Below are 26,738 nucleotides of genomic sequence, written 5' to 3' on the forward strand. Positions count from 1 at the left end.
CCTCCTGACATTCCCTTGTTTTTTGAGGTCACTCACCTCACCCAAGTCCTGTGGGATGGTAGGAGTCACTTTTTTTTCCATTCAGAACTTATATTAGCTATGGAAACTTTTGAAGGTCAGGAGGAAGTGAGACTGTCAGGTGGTTCTGTGTAACAAACATACAACAAATGAGAGTGGATGAAAGAATTATTTTGAAATTCACATCTAGGGAAACATATTTACTTTGGTCTGTAGTTGTGTGCATTTTGGAAAGTGCCTAGAGTCATGTGATAACCATCACAGTCAAGATACAGACAGGTCCAGCACCATCTCTTTTTAATCATCCCGTCTGGGCCAACCCTGGGCAGCCTCTCATCTGTTCTCTGTCCCTATAGTTTTTCTTTGTCCTAAATGCTGTGTAAATGCAATTGTGCGGGATGTAGCCCGTCTGGAGTCCAATCTCTTTTGCACAGCAGAATGTATTTGAGGTCCATCCATGTTCCTACTTCTATCAATAGTTGTGCCTTTTTATTGCTGAGTATTATTCCATCATATAGATGTAGCCACCTGTCAAAGACACTGGATTGCTTCCAATTTTTGGAGGTTATGAATCACCTGCTATAAATATGGTGCTTACAGGTTTGGTATAAATATAATGCCTCATTTCTCTTGGGTAAATTTTGAGTAGTGGGACTGCTGGGTCATATTGTAAGTGTGTGTTTAGCTTTGTAAGAAACCACCAAATTGTTTTCCAAAGTAGCGGAACCGTTTTGTACTCCCACCAGCCAGGTTTTAAAGTTCCAGAGGCTTCTCATCATTGCCAGTCCACACTGTTTGTTTTGAAATTTTATTTCAGTCATTCTAATATGATTGTAAAGGTATCTCTTGTGGTTTTCCTTTGTTTTCCTAATGGTTGATGCTGTTTGGCATCTTTTCATTTAGCAAATTATCTGTTCAGTGTTTTACCCATTTCAAAAATTGGTTTGTTTGTTTACTTATAGTTGAGTTTTAAGAATTCTTTATGTATTCTGGGTACAATAGCTTTGTCAGATATGTGATTGGCAAACATTTTTTTCCCCCAATCTGTGGCTTGCTTTTCATTCTCTTAGTGCCTTTCAAAGAGCAAAAGGTTTTAATTTTGACGAAAGCCACCATCAATTTTTTCTCTTCTAGACTGTGCTTTCGGTGGCAGGAGTAGTTTCCGCTAACTCTGACCCAGGATACTCCACAGATATCAAATATGTTTTGAAAATGTTATAGACTCTTTGAGTCTCTCATTCAGCTCCTGCCTGCAATGGTTTGCAAACATTTTCTTTCATGTTTCCTCTCCAGCACTGCCCATGTGAACACACCCACACACTTAAGCATTACAAGCACAGATTTCCTGTGTCACTCTGAAACCTCAGCCCTCCTTTTCCAGGCCTCCTCCCAATGATCACAGAAGTCACATTTTCCAAAGTACTTTTTATCATGCAGAGGAAAGTGCTGGAGATCGAAACGGTCAGTGCTGTTTTTAACGGCCAAACAGTCCAGAACCTCATTGTGAAGCCTGTCTGAAAATCATGCAAGTAAAAATGGCATTCTGGAATCTCGTCCCTGCAAATACATCCATCCCTTGTGTAACAAAGCTCACACTTTGTGTCAATGGGATTTAATGTTCAAGTGAATTAATCAGCTATGTTTGTCTACTTGTATTTTGAAATATCTTTCCATATATTCAAAGGAACAGATGATTTTGGGGGCTATTTTTAAGTCTGGGTACAACTTCCTGTCACTATCTTAGGTGAGATTTGAAGTCCTCCCATTTCACAGCTGATACAAACTAAGGAAATGCCAGAAAAGTGAAGAAGAGAGGGGAAGGGTGGAGTTAAGGAATTGAAGGAGAAAAAAAGTGTGATCCATTCTTGAGCACATGAATAAATCTTTTCTTCCATGTTTAAAATTCCACATTAAGACGCTTGCTACTTCTTTTCTGATTGAACCCCATGGAAGTCATTATAAAACATGTCGGTTATTTTATCTTTATTTAGTGCATACCTTGAGTTGAATGAAATCACTCCCTTTCAACAAAACCTCATGCAAGCATAAGTGATTTTTTACGTTTTATGCTGTAAGATGGGCCAGACCAGAGGGACTTGGGACTGGGGATAAATCTTGCGTGTCATAGGGCCAATCACTAAGTCACCCATGTGTGGTTCCCTGTCTTCTGCTTCCTGTTTATCCATCTGGGCTTCCTGCTTCTTCAGCTTGTGCGCCTACAACTTCAAGGCTTAGTTTGTCTTCCAATGGCCATTGGCTAAAAGCAAACAAATGGATAATGGAGGAAGAAAGAAAAGTGATGTTTTTCTAGATCTTCTATGGACAACAAGAGATGTAGTGCAGAGGTGGGAGGACCGAGGGTGGGTGGGGGGAAAGGTCAGCTACAGAGAGCCATCAGGGGAAAGGTCTGTGTCTGCCCATCAAAAAAACCCACACTTCAGACAGATGCTTTCAGAAAAAATCCTAACATTTTTGTGAGGACCTTGAGCGATAATAGGGAAACCCCCTTGAGCATTTTTTTTTTCAGACAGCTGATAACGTTTGACAGCTTTGAAGAGGAAGCACAACTGTAGGATGTCAGCAGCAGAGTCACAGGGGAAATTCTGTCTTCTGCGAAGCCTCACTCAAATACTGTGATGCACAGCCTGAAATGGATAGAAATGCTGGTAAAGAATATTATTTCATAAAAAAGTGAAATCTCAATGATTTCCCACATCATTAGCTCTATGTGAGACCTTGACGTTAAGTTTTTGTTTCTATCGGATTATGTTTTGTGGACTTTAATTTCTTCTGTCAATCCTCAAAAAAATGTTTCATGGAACTGTAAACTGTCCCCGCAATGGAAATGTTCACACATTCCACAGCCCTCGATTATATGACCCGGGAAAAGTGGCAGGAATTTTCTGCTGTGTCATCTTCTGTTTCTTTGCAATTCTCACCTTCATCACTTTTCCTTACACAGCTAAACACCAAACACTTGGCCCTGCTCCTAAGAACTTTCTTGACGTTTTCTTAAAGATGCTTTCAAATTTCAGTAGTTGAATTTTAGGCAATGTAGAGTATCCTTTCAGCTTCCTGTTTCTGGTTTGAGATAGACCTTTCTTACCACCTAAGAATGTATTCTATTCTTGATAATTAATTTTGTAATATCAATCGATATTGTTAATTTATCACATGTAAATTCAAAATATTAAAAAAAACAAAATGGCTTTTCAATTCTTTATTGCTGTAATAAACCATTGTATAATTTTCTTAATAATGAAATATTTGCCTTCCTGGAGTATTCTAGACACTTGGGCTACCTAAGTGGGAAAACAGGCAAATCACTTAATTTGTGGAGTTTAATGATCTATTTTAAATGGTGAAGTGAAAGTCACTCAGTTGTGTCCGACTCTTTGCGACCCCATGGACTATACAGTCCATGGAATTCTCCAAGCCTTTATAAATGAGTTATAAAGTGGAATTATAAAATGGAGTGGAGCTACCCACTCCAGTATTCTTGGGCTTCTCTTGTGACTCAGCTGGTAAAGAATCTGCCTGCAATGCGGGAGACCTGGGTTCAATCCCTGGGTTTGGAAGATCCCCTGGAGAAGGGAAAGGCTACCCACTCCAGTATACTGGCCTGGAGAATTCCATGGACTCTATAGTCCATGGGGTCACAAAGAGTCAGACACGACTGAGAGACTTTCACTATAACATGAGTTAGGAATTGTTCCTTGTACAGTAATTAACCACAACTCAGTTTTAGAACAATTTCATCTTTCCAGAAAGTTCCCTCTTGCCCATGCACATTCAGTCTCTACTTTTACTCTCAGCTCCAGGCAACTGCTCATCTGCTTTCTGTCTCTATAATGTTGCCTTTTCTGGATAGTTCTTACATGGATTTGCAGTATGCTATCTTTTGCATTCAGCATCTTTCACTTAGCATAAGGCTCTTGAGGGTCACCATGTAGCAACATGTATCAGTTCTTCATTCCTTTTTATTTGTGGGGCAGTGATGCATTGCATAGCCATGGCTTTGTGTTCATCCATCCAGCAGCTGATGGATTATGGATCTTTCCGGTTTGACCATTATGAATAATACTACTGGAAACACTTGCATGCAAGCAATCTGTGGACATGCGCTTTCACTTCTTCTGAGTAGATTCCTAGAAGTGGAATTGAGGCAGCATGGTAAACCTTACCTGTAACTTTTAAAGAAGCATTCAGTTTAGGAAGTTCAGCTTTGTTCACGGGCAATTTTTTTTTTCCTCTTTGGGGCCACCCCAGGTTAGCTGAAAAAATTTCCCCCACTCTAACTGGTTCAGTGGCCCAGGTTAGGCATCTGCAAGACAGGACCTCCCTTGCTTTTCTGGCAGGACTGGTATAAGCTGGAGATGGCATAGCCTGCCCAGCCAGGCCTCCGTGCTTTGGGGGTCTCCCTCTGCTCCCCTCTCCAGTGCTGCTGTTCCGCTTGAGGAGGTGGGCAGATTCTTTGGGGGACCATCCCCATCTCTTGGACAACTGCCCCTCCACAGACACTGAACTGTGGGTTGGTCAACTCTTCTCTCAGTTTAGTCCTGCTAAGCCTCCAGGTCATAGAAATCCTCCTCACCACCAGCAGCTGACACTGTTTCTTCTTTAGTTTTACTTTCATTTCACATGTCCTCTTATTACTGAAGTCATTCTTTGGTCGTTTCGATGGAAATTTGGAAGTGGGGCTGTTATACCATAGGGTCAAATCGTCCAAAATTCCAGGGGATCCTTCCTTCCTGGGATCCCTCAGGTTGCCTCTTCTTTTTCCCCAAGCCCTGCCCTTCTTAACCCCAAAGAGCTTGTTCAGGTTCTATGGTTTCTGTGATGTCTTGGCTGACGGCTCCAAACTATACTGATCTCCCTTCCTCCCTGAGTGCTTTCTCTCTTATTTTCTTTCCTAAAAAATTAGTCGGCTCTGCTCCCCTTTTCTCTAATTCTGTATTCTGTGTGCATATTGTATTAGTAGAAACTGCTTGGATACGGAGAGTAGAAGAATTTGGGGCTGAAGAGGACCTTAGCAAGACTCCTGCTCAACCACTTCATTTAAAATATGTAGAAACCAAGATGTGCAGAAATTATTCTTATTAATGACAATGCTGTGTGTGAGTGTGTGTGTGCGCTCAGCTGCTCAATTGTCCAATTCTTTGGGGCCCCACGGACTGTAGCCCACTAGGCTCCTCTGCCCATGGAAATTTCCAGGCAAGAATATTGGAGAGGTTTGCCATGTCTTCCTCCAGGGGATCTTCCCAACCCAGGGACTGAACCCACGTCTCTTCTGCCTGCATTGGCAGGCAGATTCTTTATCACTAGCACCACTAGCATAACTGGGAAGCCTGCTTAATGAGGATAATACTAAGCAAAATGTCCTATCCCTCCTGTATAGGACAGTTATATATTGTATCCTGCTGGCAAATAATACCATCAGGCAGGGAAGGGGGATTTGCCCAAGATAACATACTAGTGTCTGAAATGCTTTATTTGAAAACTTTTGGACTTTACTTTGGTTTAGATTATGGAAATTTTTCTAACACTGGGACAGATTCCCCTCATTCAGTTCTTTCGTTTTTCAACGCATGGCCAATCTTGTTTATGAATAATAATGAATTATTCTAAAGTTTCAGTCAGTTCTTTCTTGACTCACACACATTAAGTTTTAAAATTTTTAAATTGGGAGATAGCCTGTAGATCCCTGAAGAAAAAGCCGATGTAGAGATTTTACAAATAACTGTTGTTTTCTTTATGAAAAAATGACAGCAGGTAGAAGACATAAAAATTAACTATAATTACACCTACCAGGAAAGTAACCTATAACCCTACATCAGTTTGGTGTGAATATTGCATCATGTTTTTCTGTGCTATACCACACACATATTTGTGAATTTCCTGCACTATAATATATATGTGTGTGTATTTAACAAAATGAAGTCATATGCTATTTTGGAGTAAGTAGATTTTAACCTAGCTATCAGTATATAAATTCAATGTTTCCATGTCATTATAACCCAGGGAAGCATCAACTTTAATGCACAGCATTTTATTTTATGGGCACACCATACTTCATTCAACCGATTCCATGTTGTTGAACATTTAATATTTACATTTTTTAAACAATAATGCTGCAGTGAGTACCTTTACTTACATTATTGTCTCCTTAACTAAATTAGTAGAAGACTTCTTGGTCAAAAAGGCATGGATGTACCTGCAGATGTTGATATGGAAAGCATGATTTAAAGTTGGAGAGATGCATCCAGAAAGATGATGGGTCCATAATATCTGGGAGCTAAGGTGTCATGCCAGAATAAATCGATCATGCAGCCTATTTAACTGTCAGTCGTTGAGGAATAGTTACAGTGGCTTTTGTCTTTGTGTTTCCTATCCTGTATTATTAGTGGGACTTCTCAGAGGAATCTTCTTTAGCCTTCTATTGAAATTAGCACTATAACTAGAGTGTGCCTAATCATCTGGTTTGATTAACATCACCAGATTATGTCTTTTTCCACATTAATTTTTCTTAATCAATTACATAAATGCATTGCTAGAGACCTGTGATTTTGGTATGCAGTCTTGACTGGGTTGGCAAATTGTTAGACATGTTGCATCTGAAAAGCAGAGTTACAGCACAAAGTAGTTGGCTGAAAGATATTTAATAGGCTAATCGGAAAAATTTAGAGTTGAAAAAACTTGTTTCTAATTTAGAGTTGGAAAAGCATTCAAGGTGCTTTATTCTCATCCTTTTATTTTACAAAGGAGGAAATGAAGACTCAGAAAGGCCCAGAGAATGACACAGCTGCTTTGTGTCTGAGCTGGAACTTGAGCTTCGGTCTCTTGACGCCCAATGAGATGGCCTTCCACTGCTCTAGGCTGACTGCCTGTCGGCTTGTCTGCTGCAGGCTGGGGTCACCATCATCAAGTGTAAACGAGTTACCAGGTTTCAGTAGCCTATGGACAAGCACTTCCTTCAATTCTTGTCATTGTAAATGCTGATAATCAGTCACTCCATTCTTTACATTGATCTTGAATTAAGCGTCCGACATCCCAGACATTACTTCCGGCCAGAAGGAATTGTTAAGCAAGACGAAGCCTCTTTGCCTGCCTTGCAACAGCTGTTTTTAAAGCTCCTTCTGCGACCCTGGGGAATTGTGTGTGTGTGTATGTACATGCACACACACAGACCATCACCACCACTAACAGTTTGAGTAAAAGCCGATTTTACAGGAAATATCCTAAATTGAAAGCGTCAGGGGTTCCTGGGTTCTTCCCCTTCATTAACTGATAAAGTGACAGAGCTGGGAAACGGAGGGGCAGGCTCTGTCCGGAGGGGAATGCGTACGTGTGTGGTAGAACATCTGTCTAACATCACTCTGGGACACTCAGGGGAACATCCAACAGGTCTGGAAATGCAGGCCTGGGAAAACCAACAAGTTGAAGTTCAGGGCAACAGCTGATATGTGCAAAAAATTAAGCTTAAAAGAATTTATTTTTAAAGACTAGTGAATCTGGAAGGAGTCTTTTTAAAAAAAATTATACATACATTTCAAATACCAAAATAGAGAATAAAAATAATGACCCTCACCATGTATATCTATTACTGAAATTCAGAATTATCAAGATTTTATCACATTTGCTCTATTACTTTCTTTTTCTTTTTTTGCTGAGATATTTTAAAGCCAATCCCAGACACTGTGTAACTTAATTCCTCTTACTTAAGTGTGCACCTCTGAAAATATGGACACTTAATTTCCTAACCATATGCCTGATTACATCTATGAAACTAATAATTTATAAGTATCCTTTGTCCTCCATCCATAATCTAACTGCCTCCATTTTTAATAGAATCTTTTTATCAGATCGTACAGTACGAGAAGAGCCGACTCATTGGAAAAGACCCTGATGCCAGGAAAGATTGAGGGCAAGAGAAGAGGGTGACAGAGGATGAGATGGTTGGATGGTATCACTGACTCAATGGATATGAATTTGAGCAAACTGGGAGATTGTAAAGGATAGGGAAGCCTAGTATGCTGTAATCCATGGGGACCTTGAAGAGTTGGACATGATTTAGCGACTGAACAACAGTAAGAGAAACATGTCTTGTAAGCGAGGCCCATCCCACTGCAAGAACTGTTCATTGTTAACACTCTTAATAGAACTGTAATATTAAAAATCACTATTCCCAAGACCATAGAGGGCCCCTAGAAACAGACTGGAGTGACATCTGTAGGCTAGTTAATGGCTTGTAGCATCATCAGACCCACTCCAGTGTTCTTGCCTGGAGAATCCCAGGGACGGGGGAGCCTGGTGGGCTGCTGTCTATGGGGTCGCACAGAGCTGGGCATGTCTGAAGCGACTTAGTAGCAGCAGCAGCAGCATCAGGGCCCAGTGTTTGATTATTGGGGCCAGCCCTAGGGCATGGCCCTGGTTGGATCCCTACTGTGAGTTCCCGGAGCCACAGAATTTATTTGGGCTTATAAAATGCAAATAGTTCAAGCATTCTAATGCACTACTTATTTATGAATGCCAGTGACTAAGCAGAACCCCTTGCCTAGAACACATGACTGATTTCGACAGAGGAAGGGTCAATACTGATGAGTACATCTGACTGTGCTAATGTCCTACCGGTCTTAACGATGCAGAGTGCCTCCTTCTGTTCATGTCTGGGGAGCCAGGTAGCTTAGATACAGTGAAGGGGCCACAGTGTGTGCTCCAGGGTGCGTGTGCCACTCAGTTGCCAAATCTCCTCTTCACCATGAGCTGAGGAAGAGGCAGCCTTGAGCAGTGTTTATTCGGAAGTGCTCACAATTCTGTGTGCTTCTTGTTTTTATGCTGGCTTCCTGTTATGCAAAGATCGGCCGAGGGGGCCAGTGAAGTGTTGCAACGGATGGAGACACACACCCACAAGAGGCAGCAGCTCTGTGCATTCCCAAGAGACACACAAGTTCCAGAATGTGAACACCAGAGGGGTGGCCCTGGAGAGGCAGCCTAGGTCAGGTGAATTCAAAGTGTAGACCTTGAAAGCCTGAAGACCCTTGTTCTCTTCTTCGTAATCTACGGAGACCACATTCTTACCTATTTCTACAAAAGACGTAGCTGTGTGTGTTAAGCCCCTTTGCAAGGCAGAGTTTGCTTTTTTAGACTGAAAGGCTCACTTGTCAAACAATGAATGTCTCTGAGCTATAGAACACAGGAGCATTAAACCTGCACAGGTCCTGGGTCTGGAGGCAGGTATTCAAGGAACAACTTTAGGTATTTCTTTGAATTCTGTCTTGTGAATTTGTCTCAAGGCCAGTGTCCTGGGTAGGCCCATGTGACCTCATTCTGGGTGCACAGAGCTGTCCTCGGTCTTACATCTCATTACCTTTTGCAGGGGTGGGGGTGGAGCAAAGATTTTCAAGCCAAAGTTAAAAATGAAACTGAGAATTTATGACAAAATTCCAGGAGAGTAATCACAGGATAAATGTATTCTAAAGTCTAAATGCCAGGTTTTGAAAGTGGAAAGATTTTTTAAAGCTCCCCACCTCCATGAATAGTGGGTGTTTCAAAATAGAGGTCAGTTTGCCTTGGAGAAGGAAAAGAGAAGAGGAGGAGAAAAAGTGGGCCTGGAGGTTCTGAAGTTAAAAGACGTCATTTTTTTCCTAGGAAAGCTGTCTTCCCACAGTCTGTTAACTGGATATCCGAGGGTCTGCATGTGTGGTGGGGCGGATAGTGTGTGGGTGGGTGTGTGACTGTATGTGAGTGCGAACGGATGTGTAAGTTTAGGTGTGAGTGTGGGGAGTATATGTGTGTGGGTAAATGTAAGTGTGTGTGTGTGCACGCGCGAATGTGGCTATGTATGAGTGTGGAAGGGGTGGGTGTGAGTGTGTGTGTGTGTGCAAATGTGTGTGGCTATGTATGAGTGTGTAGGGGGTGACTGTGAGTGTGTGGGTGTGTATGAGTGTATGGGTGTGTGTGCAGGGTGTATGGAGGGTCTAGGCAATGGTGTAATGACCCCTAGTGACCATCTCCAGGAGGCAGCCATGAGGGGCTACTGTTTCCCACGGCTGCCAGGGCTGCCCCCTCAGCCACGTGGGGGATCCGCTGTGAGCTGCCCTGTGCACCGAGTGCTGGGCCCCCTGGGGTTGGTTCCAAGTTCCTACTTCCCAGGTCTCAGCCCCTGGGATCTGCTCAGGTCTCCTCGAAGGAGCTTGTGCAGAGAGCCAGTAAGGCGCGGCAGGACTGCCTAATATGTCCATTTTCCCGTGGGGGTGTCAGCACCGCCTTGGTGCCGGGTGGCGGTTTCAGTGCTACTGTTCCCCATCGCTCTTTCATCAAGGCCTGCTGAGCCCTGCAGAGCTTACGTTGGACGGAAAAAGTAGCACAGAGTGGTTTACACATGACATTGCAGCAAGATGGGTGGAGGCCAAGGCAGGTGTCTCCCACGATGGGCGGGGAACTGGCTCCTCTTCACTTCCCTCTGACTGTCTAGCTCTGTGAATTTTTACACACGATTCCCACTCCCAGTGTCTCTCTTTGCCACTACAATACGTGCCTCTCTGTGGGCTCTTAGGTGGTGCTAGTGGTAGAGAACCCACTGTCAATGCTGGAGACTTAAGAGACGCAGGTTCAAACCCTGGGTCAGGAAGATCCCCTGGAGAAGGAAATGGCAACCTACTTCAGTATTCTTGCCTGGGAAATCCCGTGGACAGAGGAGCCTGGCGGGCTACAGTCCACAGGGTCACGAAGAGTCAGACACGACTGAAACAACTTCGTGCACAGCACATGTGCCTCTATGGACTGTGTGCCTGGGTATGGATTCTGGGCTTTGAAATTAGATTTCTTGCCGTGTACCTGGGCCAGTCACTTCACTTCTCTGAGCTCCAGTTACTGGTCTGTAAAATTTAGAGCTTTCCGTGAAGACACAGGGTGAGCATTCAACCACGCTGGACTTGACCCTGATAGTGTGCTTGCACGGTGGCTGGCACAGCTAAGACCTCACTAAACACAGCACTGTTTGTGTGGATCTTTCACATCAGGGGTTTCATCTTCCCTGGCTGCTCTGACTGCATGGGCACAAGTGAACATATCTAGAAATCCCTTGGTTGCAAATATATACAATGTCTGGTGATGACTCACATTTCTCACTAAAATATTTATTTTATTCACTCAAGAAATATTTACTGACAACCTTTAGTTGACCAAATGCTTTTCTAGGAGGTGTGGTTAGACTGGTGAAAAAAGTTTATAAAAATCCCTGTCCCTGGGAATCTACTTTCTCATGCCTGAACTTCTGTCTTTTCACACTTTGCGGTTTGTGATCAACAATGAATCCCCTTTTTTATACAAGAGGAATATGAGAGGGCTCTGGTCCACCAATAACTAGGTCAGAGTGGAGTCAACTATAGACATCAGGGTGCAGTAGAATGTATTTTTGTGTGCCAGGCTGCACAGCAAATGTTTGAAGCCTTGTAAGTCTTGAGTTCACTCATTTAGAGGGTTTCCTCTATATTTTAAACTCTGCACATTACCTAGCAGCATGCTCTGCACACAGGAAATGCCCAAGAAATTTTACTGGTTGGTTAATTTAAAGGATATAAGTTTCTTTGTTAAAGAGAACATATCCTATGAATCTTCTGCCTGTGTGTGGGCTTAGCAGCTCAGTCCTGTCTGACTCATTGAGACTCTTTCAACTGTAGCCCGCCAGACTCCTCTGTCCATGAGATTTTTTTTTCAGGCAGTAATACTGGTATGGCTTGCTATTTCCTCCCCTGGGAATCTTCTGGACCCAAGGATCAAACCCCCTCTTCCTGTGCTTCCTGCATCGTAGGTGGATTCTTTACCTGCTGAGCCTTATTCAACATTATTTTCTCCCCTTCTAACACACACACACACACACACACACTTTCCTCCTCTCTCTTTGTTACTTCCAATTAGCTTTTCTGAGCAAGACACAGTGAGGGTGCTCCTTCATGATACCAAATGAATAAGACATGGTCCTTGTCTCAAGAACTGCTTCATAGCTCTAGCACCTGCAGACATGCAATAAAAAGCACAAAGATATTTATTCCTTATACTGAGCCATAGTTCAGTTCAGTTGCTCAGTCATGTCTGACTCTTTGAAACCCCATGAATCAAAGCAGGCCAGGCCTCCCTGTCCATCACCAACCCCCGGAGTTTATTCAAACTCATGTCCATCGAGTTGGTGATGCCATGCAGCCATCTCATGCTCTGTCGTCCCCTTCTCCTCCTGCCCCCAATTCTTCCCAGCATCAGAGTCTTTTCCAATGAGTCAACTCTTCGCATGAGCTGGCCAAAGTATTGGAGTTTCAGCTTTAGCATTAGTACTTCCAATGAACATCCAGGACTGATCTCCCTTAGAATGGATTGGTTGGATCTCCTTGCAGTCCAAGGGACTCTCAAAAGTCTTCTCCAACACCACAGTTCAAAAGCATCAATTCTTCGGCACTCAGCTTTCTTCACAGTCCAACTCTCACATTCATACATGACCACTGGGAAAACCATAGCCTTGACTAGATGGACCTTTGTTGGCAAAGTAATGTCTCTGCTTTTGAATATGCTATCTAGGTTGGTCATAACTTTCCTTCCAAGGAGTAAGCATCTTTTAACTTTATGGCTGCAATCACCATCTGCAGTGATTTTGGAGCCCCAAAAATAAAGTCTGGCACTGTTTCCACTGTTTCCCCATCTATTTCCCATGAAGTGATGGGATCAGATGCCATGATCTTAGTTTTCTGAATGCTGAGCTTTATGTCAACTTTTTCACTCTCCTCTTTCACTTTCATCAAGAGGCTTTTTAGTTCCTCTTCACTTTCTGCAATAAGGGTGGTGTCATCTGCATATCTGAGCTTATTGATATTTCTCCAGGCAATCTTGATTCCAGCTTGTGCTTCTTCCAGCCCAGCGTTTCTCATGATATATTCTGCATATAAGTTAACTAAGCAAGTTAACAATATACAGCCTTGACCTACTCCTTTTCCTATTTGGAACCAGTCTGTTGTTCCATGTCCAGTTCTAACTATTGCTTCCTGACCTGCACATAGGTTTCTCAAGAGGCAGGTCAGGTGGTCTGGTATTCCCATCTCCTTCAGAATTTTCCACAGTTTATTGTGATCCACACAGTCAAAGGCTTTGGCATAGTTAATAAAGCAGAAATAGATGTTTTTCTGGAACTCTCTTGCTTTTTCCATGATCCAGCAGATGTTGGCAATTTGATCTCTGGTTCCTCTGCCTTTTATAAAACTAGCTTGGACATCTGGAAGTTCACGGTTCACGTATTGCTGAAGCCTGGCTTGGAGAATTTTGAGCATTACTTTACTAGCGTGTGAGATGAGTGCAATTGTGCAGTAGTTTGAGCATTCTTTGGCATTGCCTTTCTTTGGGATTGGAATGAACACTGACCTTTTCCAGTCTTGTGGCCACTGCTGAGTTTTCCAAATTTGCTGACATATTGAATACAGGACTTTCACAGCATCATCTTTCAGGATTTGAAATAGCTCCACTGGAATTCCATCACCTCCACTAGCTTTGTTCGTAGTGATGCTTTTTAAGGCCCACTTGACTTCACATTCCAGGATGTCTGGCTCTAGGTGAGTGATCACACCATCCTGATTATCTTGGTCGTGAAGATCTTTTTTGTACAGTTCTTCTGTGTATTCTTGCCACCTCTTCTTAATATCTTCTGCTTCTGTTAGGTCCCTACCATTTCTGTTCTTTATCGAGCCCATCTTTGCATGAAATGTTTCCTTGGTATCTCTAATTTTCTTGAAGAGATCTCCAGTCTTTTCCATTCTGTTGTTTTCCTCTATTTCTCTGCATTGATCACTGAGGAAGGCTTCCTTATCTCTCCTTGCTGTTCTTTGGAACTCTGCATTCAGATGCTTATATCCTTCCTTTTCTCATTTGCTTTTCACTTCTCTTCTTTTCACAGCTATTTGTAAGGCCTCCCCAGACAGACATTTTACTTTTTTGCATTTCTTTTCCATGGGGATGGTCTTGATCCCTGTCTCCTGTACAATGTCGTGAACCTCCGTCCATAGTTCATCAGGCACTCTATCTATCATATCTAGTCCCCTAAATCTATTACTCGCTTCCACTGTATAATCATAGGGTATTTGATTTAGGTCATACCTGAGTGGTCTAGTGGTTTTCCCTACTTTCTTCAATTTAAGTCTGAATTTGGTGGAGAGGGGAATGGCAAACCACTTCAGTATTCTTGCCTTGAGAACCCCATGAACAATATGAAAAGGCAAAATGATAGGATACTGAAAGAGGAACTACCCAGGTCGGTATGTGCCCAATATGCTACTGGAGATCACTGGAGAAATAACTCTAGAAAGAATGAAGGGATGGAGCCAAAGCAAAAACAATACCAAGCTGTGGGTGTGACTGGTGATAGAAGCAAGGTCTGATGCTGTAAAGAGCAATATTGCATAGGAACTTGGAATGTTAGGCCCATGAAGCAAGGCAAATTGGAAGTGGTCAAACAGGAGATGGCAAGAGTGAATGTCGACATTCTAGGAATCAGCGAACTAAAATGGACTGGAATAGGTGAATTTAACTCAGATGACCATTATATCTACTACTGTGGGCAGGAATCCCTTAGAAGAAATGGAGTAGCCATCAAGGTCAACAAAAGAGTCCAAAATGCAATACTTGGATGCAATCTCAAAAACAACAAATGATCTCTGTTTGTTTCCAAGGCAAACCATTCAATATCACAGTAATCCAAGTCTACACCCCAACCAGTAACACTGAAGAAGCTGAAGTTGAACGGTTCTATGAAGACCTACAAGACTTTTAGAACTAACAGCCAAAAAAGATGCTCTTTTTATTATAGGAGACTGGAATCCAAAAGTAGGAAGTCAAGAAACATCTAGGGTAACAGGCAAATTTGGCCTTGGAATATGGAATGAAGCAGGGCAAAGGCTAATAGAGTCTTGCCAAGAGAACGCACTGGTCATAGCAAACACCCACTTCCAACAACACAAGAGAAGACTCTACACAGAGACATCACCAAATGATCAACACAGAAATCAGATTGATTATATTCTTTGCAGCCAAAGATGGAGAAGCCCTATACAGTCAGCAAAAACAAGATCAGGAGCTGACTGTGGCTCAGATCATGAACTCCTTATTGCCAAATTCAGACTGAGCCATAAAAAGGATGAAAATAATACAATTTGAAGCAACATGGATGCAACTAGAGGTTATCATACTAAGTGAAGTAAGTCAGAAAGAGAAAGACTAATAACATATAATATCACTTATATGTGGGATCTAAAATATGGCATAAATGAAATCATCTACAAAATAGGAACAGACTCACAGACATAGAGAACACACTTGTGAACACCAAGGGAATAGTGGGGGAAGGAGCGGGATGGACTGGGAGTTTGGGTTTAACAGGTGCAAACTATTAAATATAGGATGGATACATAAGGTCCTACTGTATAGCACAGGGAACTATATCCAATATCCTGTTATAAACCATAAAGAAAAAGGAAAGAATATGAAAAGGAATGTGGGCACATGACTCCCTGGTGGCTCAGTTGGTAAAGAATCTACCTGCAATGCAGGAGACCGGGCTCAATCTCTGGGTCAGGAAGACCCCCTGGAGAAGGGAATGGCAACCCACTCCAGTATTCTTCTTGGAGAATTCCATGGACAGAGGAGCCTGGTGGTTACTGTCCATCAAGTCACAAAGAGTCAGACATGACTGAGTGACTAACATACACACACAGACATATATGTAACTGAGTCACTTTTTTGTGCAATGGTAATTAACACAACATTCAACTAGGCTTCTATAAAAGCATAAATTAAAAAAGAGCTATTTATTTCCAAGCCATGGGGCCTTTGCTCACCTACACAGCCAAATATGCTTTTCTGAAAGTGAACACTGAGATCAGAAGCTCAAACACTTCTTTATAAAGGACCTCTTGCTTTTGAACAGTACCTGTACCCTTAAGGGTCCTCTAACAGAACATGGACGTTTGTGTAAGTGTGTGGTCGAGAGTCTTGGCAGAAAGAGTGATCAGGGCTGAAACCCAGCCAATGCTCCTCTCATGAAGCTGTTAGCTGGCGAGTGGCTACATCCATCCCTCCAGGGGTACTATCCTCTCCTCCAGGACAGCTCCTGGCCCAGGGGTGTGAGATGGGCCAATACTGGCCCTGGATCTTTGCTTAGCGTGGAATGACAGCCTCTCCTTTCACATCCCTTCCAGGCATCAGCCCCTGCTCCATCACTAAACTCTTGGGGAGACTGGATTTTCTTGCTGTACTTCCCTTCTTCCACACTTACACCTAGTACAAGCTCTCTGTAAAGAGAAGGAAAACAGTAACTTTTCTGCCTTGTATCTAAGTTGATCTCCAGTGCCCTGATTTAAAAATGTTTCCCTCAATGCTAGTCTCCCCTGGGCTCAGCTTTTTCTTTGATTTCTGAACATCTGTTATGTTACTTTCCAGATAGGAGACTCTCACATCCTTTCACTTATACCTCTTTTCCCCCAATAACCTCTTTCTGAACACATAGGCCTCACCTGTCAAAACCAGAATTCTGGGGAAGTCAAAAGCTCTCAGTTCGGTTCAGTTCAGTCGCTCAGTCATGTCCAACTCTTTGCAACCCCATGAATCGCAGCATGCCAGGCCTCCCTGTCCATCACCAACCTCCGGAGTCCACCCAAACCCATGTCCATTGAGTCGGTGATGCCATCCAACCATCTCATCCTCTGTCGTCCCCTTCTCCTGCCTTCAGCATCAGGGTCTTTTCAAATGAGTCAGCTCTTCGTATCAGGTGGCCAAAGTATTGGAGTTTCAGCTTCAACATCAGTCCCTACAATGAACACCCAAGACTGATATCCTTTAGGATGGACTGGTTGGATCTCCTTGCAGTCCAAGGTACTCTGAAGAGTCTTCTCCAACTGCACAGTTCAAAAGCATCAATTCTTCACCACTCAGCTTTCTTTATAGTCCAACTCTCACATCCATATGTGACCACTGGGAAAACCATAGCCTCGACTAGACAGACTTTTGTTGACAAAGTAATGTCTCTGCTTTTTAATATGCTGTCTAGGTTGGTCATAACTTTCCTTTCAAGGAGTAAGCATCTTTTAATTTCATGGCTGCTATCAGCAGCCCACCCTTATATTTCATCACACCCAGAACAGGACTTTCCTGCCCATTCCAACCCACCACGCTCTCTGCTTCTTTCTTTGCATCTACAAAAGGGCCTCTGAGGTCTATGAACTGTCTGGAGGCAGGGTTATTTCTAGCTGATCTTAGATCCCAGATCCAGTCCCTGTTTCCAGTCTGTGCCAAGTGCTTAGCCAATATGCATAGAATGAATGGATGGAGAAGGCCCCCTCACCTGAGCCACTCAAACCCCAAACCTCACCCCCACCTCCTGTTCAGCCGGGTGTGGGGCTCCAGTGATCCACCTCACCATTACCTCTCCTGTGCTCTCTGTCCCCCTGCCATCATCCTAATTCAGACCTCTGGATTTGTACCCAGAATATTGTACACTGTCCAGTTAGTTTTCCCCTTTTCCTTTCCTCCTTTCCTCTTCCTTCCTTCATCTCTTTCCTTTCATCATTTCTATCTTTTCTCTCATTTAATATAAAATCAAATCTATACTATGATAATAATGCTAACAATTATGACCTCCATTTAATGCCCATGTTTTAAGAGGCAGACATAGGCTGACACTTGTCCTGTTAGAGTTCAAGTAGAGAGGGAAGACAGAATAAGAAAAGGACCAGAAGGCATGATAAGTGTTTTGAAGGACATGTATCCCCAGCTAAGAGAGACCAGAGCCCAGGGCTTGATTGAGTCTGTCTGAGCTGAAAAGGCTTCTTGTGGGATGTGTGGCCAGAAGTCCTAAAGAATGAACAAGAACATTCCAAGAGGTCCAACTGGGGGTGGCTAAGGATGGGTGGGAGAATATTCCAGCAGAGAGACTAGAATATTGTCATGGATAAAGTTCAGGATGGGTATGGAGGAAGGGCAGGAAACACCATAGGAAAATCACAAAGGATTCTGAATCCCATGGTAGGTAGTTTAGCCTTCATCTTTTGGGATAAAGATGTTGGAGGGTCATTGAAGGCTTCTAGGTCAAAGAGTGACATGGTTAGACTTGTGTTTCAGAAGATCCATGTCGTAAACAATGTTATCAGTGGGTTAGAGGTGAGATTGGTGGGAGGGAGACAGGTCAGGCAACTATTGTAGAAATCCAGGGAGATTTTTGGGCCCCCCAAAATGGAGGAGGGATCAGAGAGAAAGAAAGCTGTTGATTGTGAGGATGTAGGAATGGAGCAGCCTTCTGGATTGGCTGGTTGACTGGGAAGAGGTCAGTCACAACAAACCATAGAAAAGCAGGTTTGAATGTGTCTGTTGCACAACATGAAGAATGGGTAGGAGATGGGGGAGGAAGTGGTTAAGTTCAACTAGCAACACATGACCTTAAGATCTTCACGGTGGTACATGTGGGCAGTTGGGTAGATGAGTCCACAGCTCAGAAGAGGGTGTCTGGGGGGCAGCCATGTAAATTCTACCCCCTTTTCAAATTTATTTAAACAAGGTTCCCAGACTAATGCACTGCTCAGATCAACATATTGAGAAAATATCTTCAGAGATTTCTGGCTTTGACCGAACTATTCCCATCTCACTCACATGTTCACAGCTTCTAAAATAGAATCTAAACGGATGCAGAGTTGGGAGAAGTTGGAAGAAACATCTGCGAAGTAGACCTTAGAAGATTTTGTGATTGATTATCTGGAGGGGAAGGGGTCAGAAGATGAGAAGATAAAGAAAGGAAGTGATAATGCCTCCCCAGCTGACTTCTCTGTTTAAACTTCCTCCTTTAATTTTTTCTCATTCCAATTTGGGGCAAAAAGCACCTAACTTCTACTGTAGAAACTTCATCACTGAGAATATGGAAATTCTTCTGTGTCTTTTTTTCTGTGTCTCATCTTGCCCTCCCTCACCTGCAGACTAGAGTGCAACCTATTCAGTTCAATTAAATCACTTGTCTATTTTACCACAGACCTCTCTTGCTCAGATAGGTGAGCTGGCTCCCTCTAACCTCTCAGATCAAGGCTGAACTTCTAACTCTGCCATCAGAAGCCACTTCTTGTCTGGACCCTCCAGTTTCATTTCTCTATTTGATGAAATGATACTCCCACCGTTATGGCCTGTTTCATCTCATGCTTGAAGTGCCAACCAATAGAACTTTCTGTGATGATGGAAATACTCTATATTGTCTATTACTAGCCATGAGCCTCATGGGATATTGAGCCCTTGAGATGTGGCTGGTGTGAACAAGGCACTGAATTTAATTTATTCTAATTCACTTTGATGTATGTAGCCAGTCATAACAAGTGGTTACTATATTATTGGTCAGTGCAGGTCGTGGGGCCTATTCTTTCTTTATCTATGAGAGTAAAGGTGGATTTCCCACATCCCTAGAGTGTTCTGTAAACTTTTTAACAACTGCCTTCCAACTGCCCACCTTGCCTCACTGGCCACTCGCCACCCCCTCTCCAGCCCACAGTCCAGCTCAGACTTCCTGCCTGAAGGGCTGGGAGCATGCAGTAGTATGTGATGACTGGCTTACAAGCAAAACTTATTACACTTATTATTTTTATTATGAGAAACAGCTCCCATAAATAGTAACAGATTTCTTTGTTTACTTTATTCAGGAACAAGTCACACCCACAGAGAAGAGAGACTGTTCGAAGGAAAACATCAGGAAATGTAGTTAAAACTAAGTCCAACTTAGGGCCCATCAGGCTTTCTTCTCTGGTATTTGACTCATCTCATGATGAACGGGTTGGCTGAGGGGCCTTACTGAGGGCCGAGGTGGGAGACAGCTCTGATGTGGGACAGAAGGAGCCCCGGCTTCTTTACTGTCTCATCAGAAACTCTGCTATCATCTCCCCAGTATTCAGGCCTGATTCTAGCAGTGAGAATTTGTTCTGAATCACCTGTACTCATGGCCCAGTGCCCCAACTCACATCACATTTGATGGACGTACGGGTGAATGGGATAATTTCTGAAATATAACAGATGGTCAGCCAAGGCCTAGATCCCACACGTGTGGACAAAGTGGTCACTCACTCGCCTCCAGGACATCAAGACCCCTCTTAACCAAGTCTGAGGATATAAGCTTCGTATATCTACTCTTCCTCTGCCAGGCTCTTCTACGATGCACGGATGCTTCTGGGGGGAGGTGTGAGCTTGCATGTTTGTTTCTGTTACTGCTGTTTTGGCCACTTTTGTTGTTGTTGTTCAGTCGCTCGGTTGTGTCCGACTGTTTGTGACCCCATGGACTGTGGCACACCAGGTTTCCCTGTCCTTTGCTGTCTCCCGGACTTGGCTCAAACTCATGTCCGTTGAGTCAATGATACCATCCAGTCATTTCATCCTGTCACCCCCTTCTCCTACCCTCAATCTTTCCCAGCATCAGGGTCTATTCCAATGAATCAGCTCTTCGCATCGGGTGGCCGAAGTGTTGGAGCTTCAGCATCAGTTCTTCCAATGATTATTTAGGGTTGACTTTCTTTAGGATTGACTGGTTTGATCTCCTTGCATTTCAAGGGATTCTCAAGAGTCTTCTCCAGCACCACAGTTTGAAAGCATCAGTTCTTCAGCACTCAGCCTTCTTTATGGTCCAACTGTCACAATTTTTGCCACTATAGAGCATGAAAAATTTCCCAGAGCTATCCCAGCATCTGAATTCTTCTTCACTGAGTTGGTTCTCTTCAGTCTCCAGTGTCTTTTTGGGTCCTGCTCCACTGCTCCTACTTCGTCAGTGCTTCTGGAGTCCTCTGGTTTCTCCTATCTCCTGGAGGAGTTCTAACAGTTTCTGTGGATCTCTTGGTGGGGGTGGGGCATAGCCTGAGTCTGGGGATACCAGAGTCTTCAGAACCACCACATGGTACCCACCCGATTCCCTGCTCTCCTGCACAGGCTGCCTTTAGTGGCACCATCCTAGAAGCCATATGAACGTTTCTCATTAAGCACTCGCTAGGAGGGATGCCATCCCTCCCAAGTCTGGTGCTGCTTCAGCTGAATGATCACATGAGTCCCATTGAGCTGGGCTACACAGAGGCTATTGAGGTGAGAGAAGATCCCTGTGCATCCGTCAGAATCCCTCACTCTTCAGTCTTCTTCCAAAATTCTGAATACAAACCATTCTTTCCACTTCTGCCCTCTTTCTAGTACAAATGTGAGTCTTTCCAAGTGACAGTCTCTGGCCTAGAGAGACACTTCAAATTCCCTCCTCCCTTTGGGTACTCCTACCCAAACCCTCCTCGGGTTCCCTCGGATCACTGAAACAGCCTTAGAGCAAGTGATCAGCCCCACAGTGGCTGTTCTTTGAGTTACAGATGGAAGACCTTGAAGACAGCAGTAAAGGGAAGAGCAAGATCTAAGATAAAATCCTTAACTGGCAGGCCAGGACACATGGATATAAAGCAAATGTGTGGCTAGCGTGCTGCTGAATTGTCATCAGAATGTCAAGTTACTTTTTACTACAATGGGGTATCTGCACTGTTATGATGTCTGTGCAAAGGAGGTTGAATTAAGTATGTCTTGTGTCCTGGTGTACAACACAGGCTGACCCCTCCAGTCCCTGGTGAGAGGCAAGGGGTGATGCTGCAAGCTGCACCTTGGGAATGACAGTATGTGGCAGGAACGCAGACCCTTTGTGGGGTCAAGGAAGCCTAGTTAGGGAAGAGTCCATCTCAGACAGCAATACAGGATGAAATATATAAATAGGGTGATAACTCTGGATCCAATTAGAGTCAGTGGAAGAAAAACTCTGTAATGCTGTATACAATTCTGGTATTTGAAAGCATGTCGTGAACAGAAATACAGGATGAAAAACCAACAGGGAATCAAAAGCCATGAGAGAAGTTGTTGCTTCAATGCACTGAAGGTGGGAATGAAGGAAGAAGGAAGGTTTGATGATGGAGCAACATTTTGAAACGAACAGGGAAGCTTAGGAGATCCTCAATGGTGATCTCCATCTTCAAAGTAGGAAGTAAAGTCATCTGTTGATAAAAATAATGAGTGACATTTGTTCACCTTGGACGAGAGACTGTGCAAAGTGGTATATATATATATATACATACATACATATATATTCATTTAATCTCCACAGCAATTCCATAGAATAGGGGCTATGATGATCTTAGTTTAACAAGTGAGGAAACAGGCTCAGAGAAGTTGCCTGATGTATCCAGGCTGAAAGATCCAAGAAAGGAAAAACCGGTCTTTAACCAGGTGAGATGAGATGGGCTGAGAGAGGAGCTGGCTTAGTTCAGCAACGTCATGAACGTTCTGGGAACTGACAAAAACTGGACAAAGGGATTATAAGATGGAGACTTCCTCCAGCAAGTAGGAAACTGCAGACACAGCAGACTGACAGGTACGGAGTTCACTTAGCACAAGGTTGAGGAGACAGGGAGTGCCAACATGATTTTAAGGGCACTGTTGAACCAGCTGGGAAACAAGGAAGGGAGAAACAGAGAAAGGATGTGCTGACCCGCGGGGGACCCCCCAGTTGGCTGACCGATTGCTGTGGAAAGGAGGGAAGGAGAGAGTTATCCTCAGTGGGAGTTACCATGGAGACAAGCTGTGGTCGCCTGGACCTAATCTGATGACAGGCAGAGCTCTCCTGTGAAAGCAAAAGGAAACTACACAGTGCAGTGGGTTGAAGGGTCTGGATTCAAATTCTGCTTCTGTGTCCTGTCGGCAGACTCATGTTCCTTTCAAATGCTTGTATGCTGTCAGCCACACGGAAGGGGCAACCCAACCGAAAGGGTAATGGGAAGGCAGCCACAGGAGGCCCTTGGTCCAGCAGAAAGGGCTGTGAACTCGCCCAGTGGGCAGGGGGACAGAAAGCACTTGACGACCCTGAGCAGAAGGATTTGGGAGGTGCCCACATCCTGCATGGTGGCTGTAAGGTCGGGGTAAGGGGCTATTGAGGGCAGCCGGGGCAGGGCAGAACCAGACAGTGAGGTTGGGGAACACAGCAACTCCTTCTGCGGAAGAAGTCAGGCAGCTTCTGGGGGCTCTGCAGCTGCGTGGGACTCACCCTGAACCCTGAGAGCAAGAGGCACTATTTTCTCCCCTCTCTTGTCAGATATTGACTCCCACGCAGGAAAAAGGAAGCACCTTTTGTCAGATGCTGCGGCCACTTCCTCTTCAGACGGCTCCAGCCAATCTCTGGCTTTGTAGAAGGAGGGAGCAGACTCCAGCTGCCGGACCTTGCGGGTGGAGAGCCCCAGGGCCGGCGCTGGTGGGAGTGGGCCCCTCGGCTGGTTCGCTGGGTCCCGGGGCATCCTCTCTGCAGCAGATCTGGAGCCCTGAGCCCGGCCAGGCTGGGGCCCAGTGCCTCCCGGGCCCTCCCTGCACACTGCTTACAGCCCAGGTCAGCCCGCCTGTCTGTCCCTCTCCACAGCTCGGTCAAGGAGCGTGATGACCGGAGAGCAGATGGCAGCCTTTCACCCTGCATCCACCCCCAACCCGCTGGAAAGGCCCATCAAGATGGGCTGGCTGAAGAAGCAGAGGTCCATCGTGAGAAACTGGCAGCAGAGGTACTTCGTGCTGAGGGCGCAGCAGCTCTATTACTACAAGGACGAGGAGGACGTAAAGCCACAGGTACCCAACCAGGCTTTTTGCACCTTCTTCCTACAGCGGTCCCCTCCCGGGCGTGGGAGGCGGATAGAGCGCCGGAGATTCCTACAAACTCACAGGGGGCTTCTCACTAGGATAACATCCTGTCCATTCGAAAGGACTTCTCTGTCTTTCTCAGCCTTGTCAAGATAATATAAACTGGGCTTCAGAGATGACATGGTGATGATGCTCCATGGAGCCCCAAGATGATCACTGGGGCTGTTCCTAAACACAGCACAAAGTCAAGCCTGGCAGCTGTGGTCTTTTCTTTTTAACTTTTTATTTTGTATTGGGATATAGCCAATTAACAATGCTGTGATAGTTTCAGGCGAACAGCGAAGGAGACTCCGTGACAGCGTGGTCTTGATGGTGATGCAGAGCACAAGGGCTCAGGGAGAGTGGATTTGGGTTCAGGAAAACTGATCTGAGGCTTTGATTTATTTGTCTGTTCAATCAGTATTTGTTGAGCATCTGCTTTGCACCAGGCAGTGTTTTGGGGAATTGAAATAACCCCAGTGAGTAAAACAGATTAAAAAAAAAAAAAAAAAAAAAAACCCTGGCATGTAGAACTTAGAAGACAGGGTGGGGAAGACAGAAAATAAACATAATCATTAAGACAAGTATGTGGTTTGTTAGAAAATGACTATTTCTATGAGGAAAAAAATAGAGTGGACTAGGGGGATTGGTCATTTGAGGGACTTGGTACTATTTCAAGAAGGGTGGTCAGGATGATTTCATGAAGAGTGGGACATCTGAGCAAAGATTAAGGAGGAGTGGTAATTGGCCAGGCAGATCTCTGGGGAAAGAGCACTCCAGGTGGCAGGGACAGGCAATGCAAAGGCCCAGAGGCCTGAGGTAGAGTGTGTCTGACACGAGTGGGAAATAGCAAGGACAGCAGAGTGGGGATGTAAGAGTTCGAGAATGAGAGTATCAGAGGGGATGAGTCAGAAAGGAGAGGGCAGGAGGTGGGGGTGCAAATTGCAAAGGACACGGTAGGCCTCTGTGAGGACTTGAGCCTTCATACTGAGGTAAATGGGAGGCCTAACAAGGTTTCCAGCAGAAAGGGGTCATTCTTGGTGTGTGTTGTAAAAAGATGGCTCTGGCTACCATGGTCCAAAATAATCCAAGGCGGAAGTGGAGAGGCATAAGGGTGATTTAGATGAGAGGCTATAATGTTTAAAATCTCAACAGGAGTTGGGGGCTGCAGGAAAATGACCAGATTGCCTGGTATACTTTGAAAGTACAGTAAACGGGATTTCCAGGTGGAGTGGATGGGGCTAGAGAGGGCTTTGATCCTAAATCTTGGGCTTGGGTCTTTTCTTCCGGCCTCATGGCCATTGTGGTAAATGAGAGCAAAAGGAGATGTTACTGACATCTGAGAAGCCCCAGGTGTTAACTGTATGTCTCAAGGCAACCAGGAGGGCTGGACACCCTCTCCTAGAGTGGTGGAGGTGAAAGAGTAGGCTTGGCTGGAAAGGGTTTACTAGGGAGAACAGAGTCTAGAACCTTCTGGAGGCAGGGAAAAAGTCCCCAAGAAGGGTGAAGATATTAGAAGTGGGTGACAGGGTATGTAAAGAAATGAGAAGTTTCTTTTGGAAGAGGACAGTTCTCTCTAAGGGCGGGCTTGAGGCTCTGTAACACATCAGCAATGCCTGGTTGCCCCTCCACCCAGAGGGCTGGGAGTGTTTGTTCCTACAGAGGCTGGAGAGGGGCTGGAGACCCCACCACTGATTGAGCTCTTGATCAGTGTCCTGTGTGTAGAAACCAGACTTTCTTCACTTGACAAACAGACCCCATCAGAGTCAAGCAATTACAGGCTAAGATGGAGTTCCTAGTGCGTTAATAGTGAGTCAGGAAGTCTTCCCATCTGCGAAGAGTGAGGGAGATAGCAATGTGTTGGCCTTCTGAAATTAGCAGAAAGGGCAGCTCAGTGAGACTTACTTCACTGAGGTGTAGGGGGGGAGCTTATGTTTGGTTCGACTACTATCCGGCCATGTAATTATTTAATTTTTCTAGACCCCTCTTTCTTCTTTTGTAAAATGAGACAGTTATCTGCCACAGGATTATATGAAGCACATGTAAAAAGTTGTTTTGTAAAAGCATAAACTGATGTCAAAGGATAAAATAAATTTATTGGTGGTCTTAACTTTTTTCCCTTACCTTGGGGTGAGGAAACTCAGAATCCTCTCAGGATTAAATTAGTAAAGCTGCTTCGAGGATGACAAGTGTGGCTTATATTTTAGGAAACCTATTAATGTATCAAGCCAATAAGTCAAGATCCAGAAGTCAAATGAGAAAAATTACACATCCCCTAAAGAGATGGCTGAAAAGAGAATTTGATAAAATTCAAAACTCATTTCAGATATAAAAAGTTTTTTAAAAAAGCTTTTAGTAATAAAATGATAGTTTCTTAGAATATTTTACATTATATGGGTATGAACATTTTGACTACAAAAGCCATATGGGAACATGGTAGGAAATTTGGAGGATGCAAAAAATCAGAAAGTAGAAAATAAAAATTATTCCATTAGGAAGAAATAGCTACCCAAATCCTCAATTCTTCCAGTTTTTTCTATGCATACACATTTAGAAATATCTATTCTAAGTGCAAAATTAGTATAATAATATTTTAATTAAAAATTAATAATATGTCATGAATATTGTCCCTTATTATTAAATATTCTTCTACAATGTAATTCTTAGTGGTGGCAAAATAATTTCTTGTGTGGACATTCTATAATTTTTTAACCAATTTCATCCTAGAAATTAGTTGAGAATTTGGGCTGATGTTTCTATATTACTGTAACAAACAAGAATTAAGTGGACATCTTGTAGACTTTTCATGTATCTATCATTATTTCGTTAAGATAAATAAAAATCTATACAAACTAAAGAACTTTTATTATACTATCATTTAACATTGTTTTGGGATCCATAGACATTGCAGATATCTTGAAGTGAAATCAAAGATATAAACTAAATTCGTGGGAAAAAAATAAAGGTCTATTTCCACCCTATGTTTCACACCATTCATGATG

At 43.7% G+C, this 26,738-nt stretch overlaps 1 protein-coding gene across 4 annotated transcripts in view; it reads left to right on the forward strand.

The window, feature by feature from the left end:
• Positions 1-26,738, forward strand: part of ARHGAP25 (Rho GTPase activating protein 25) — a 94,730-nt gene that overhangs the window by 22,509 nt on the left and 45,483 nt on the right. For all 4 annotated transcript variants that reach the window (XM_015473507.3, NM_001046392.1, XM_010810125.4 and 1 more), the window contains 1 exon segment: positions 23,486-23,685. In XM_015473507.3, coding sequence (XP_015328993.1) covers positions 23,486-23,685 — 200 coding nt within the window.

Source organism: Bos taurus, chromosome 11 (assembly GCF_002263795.3).
Source record: "Bos taurus isolate L1 Dominette 01449 registration number 42190680 breed Hereford chromosome 11, ARS-UCD2.0, whole genome shotgun sequence".
In the NCBI taxonomy this organism is placed as follows: Eukaryota; Metazoa; Chordata; class Mammalia; order Artiodactyla; family Bovidae; genus Bos; species Bos taurus.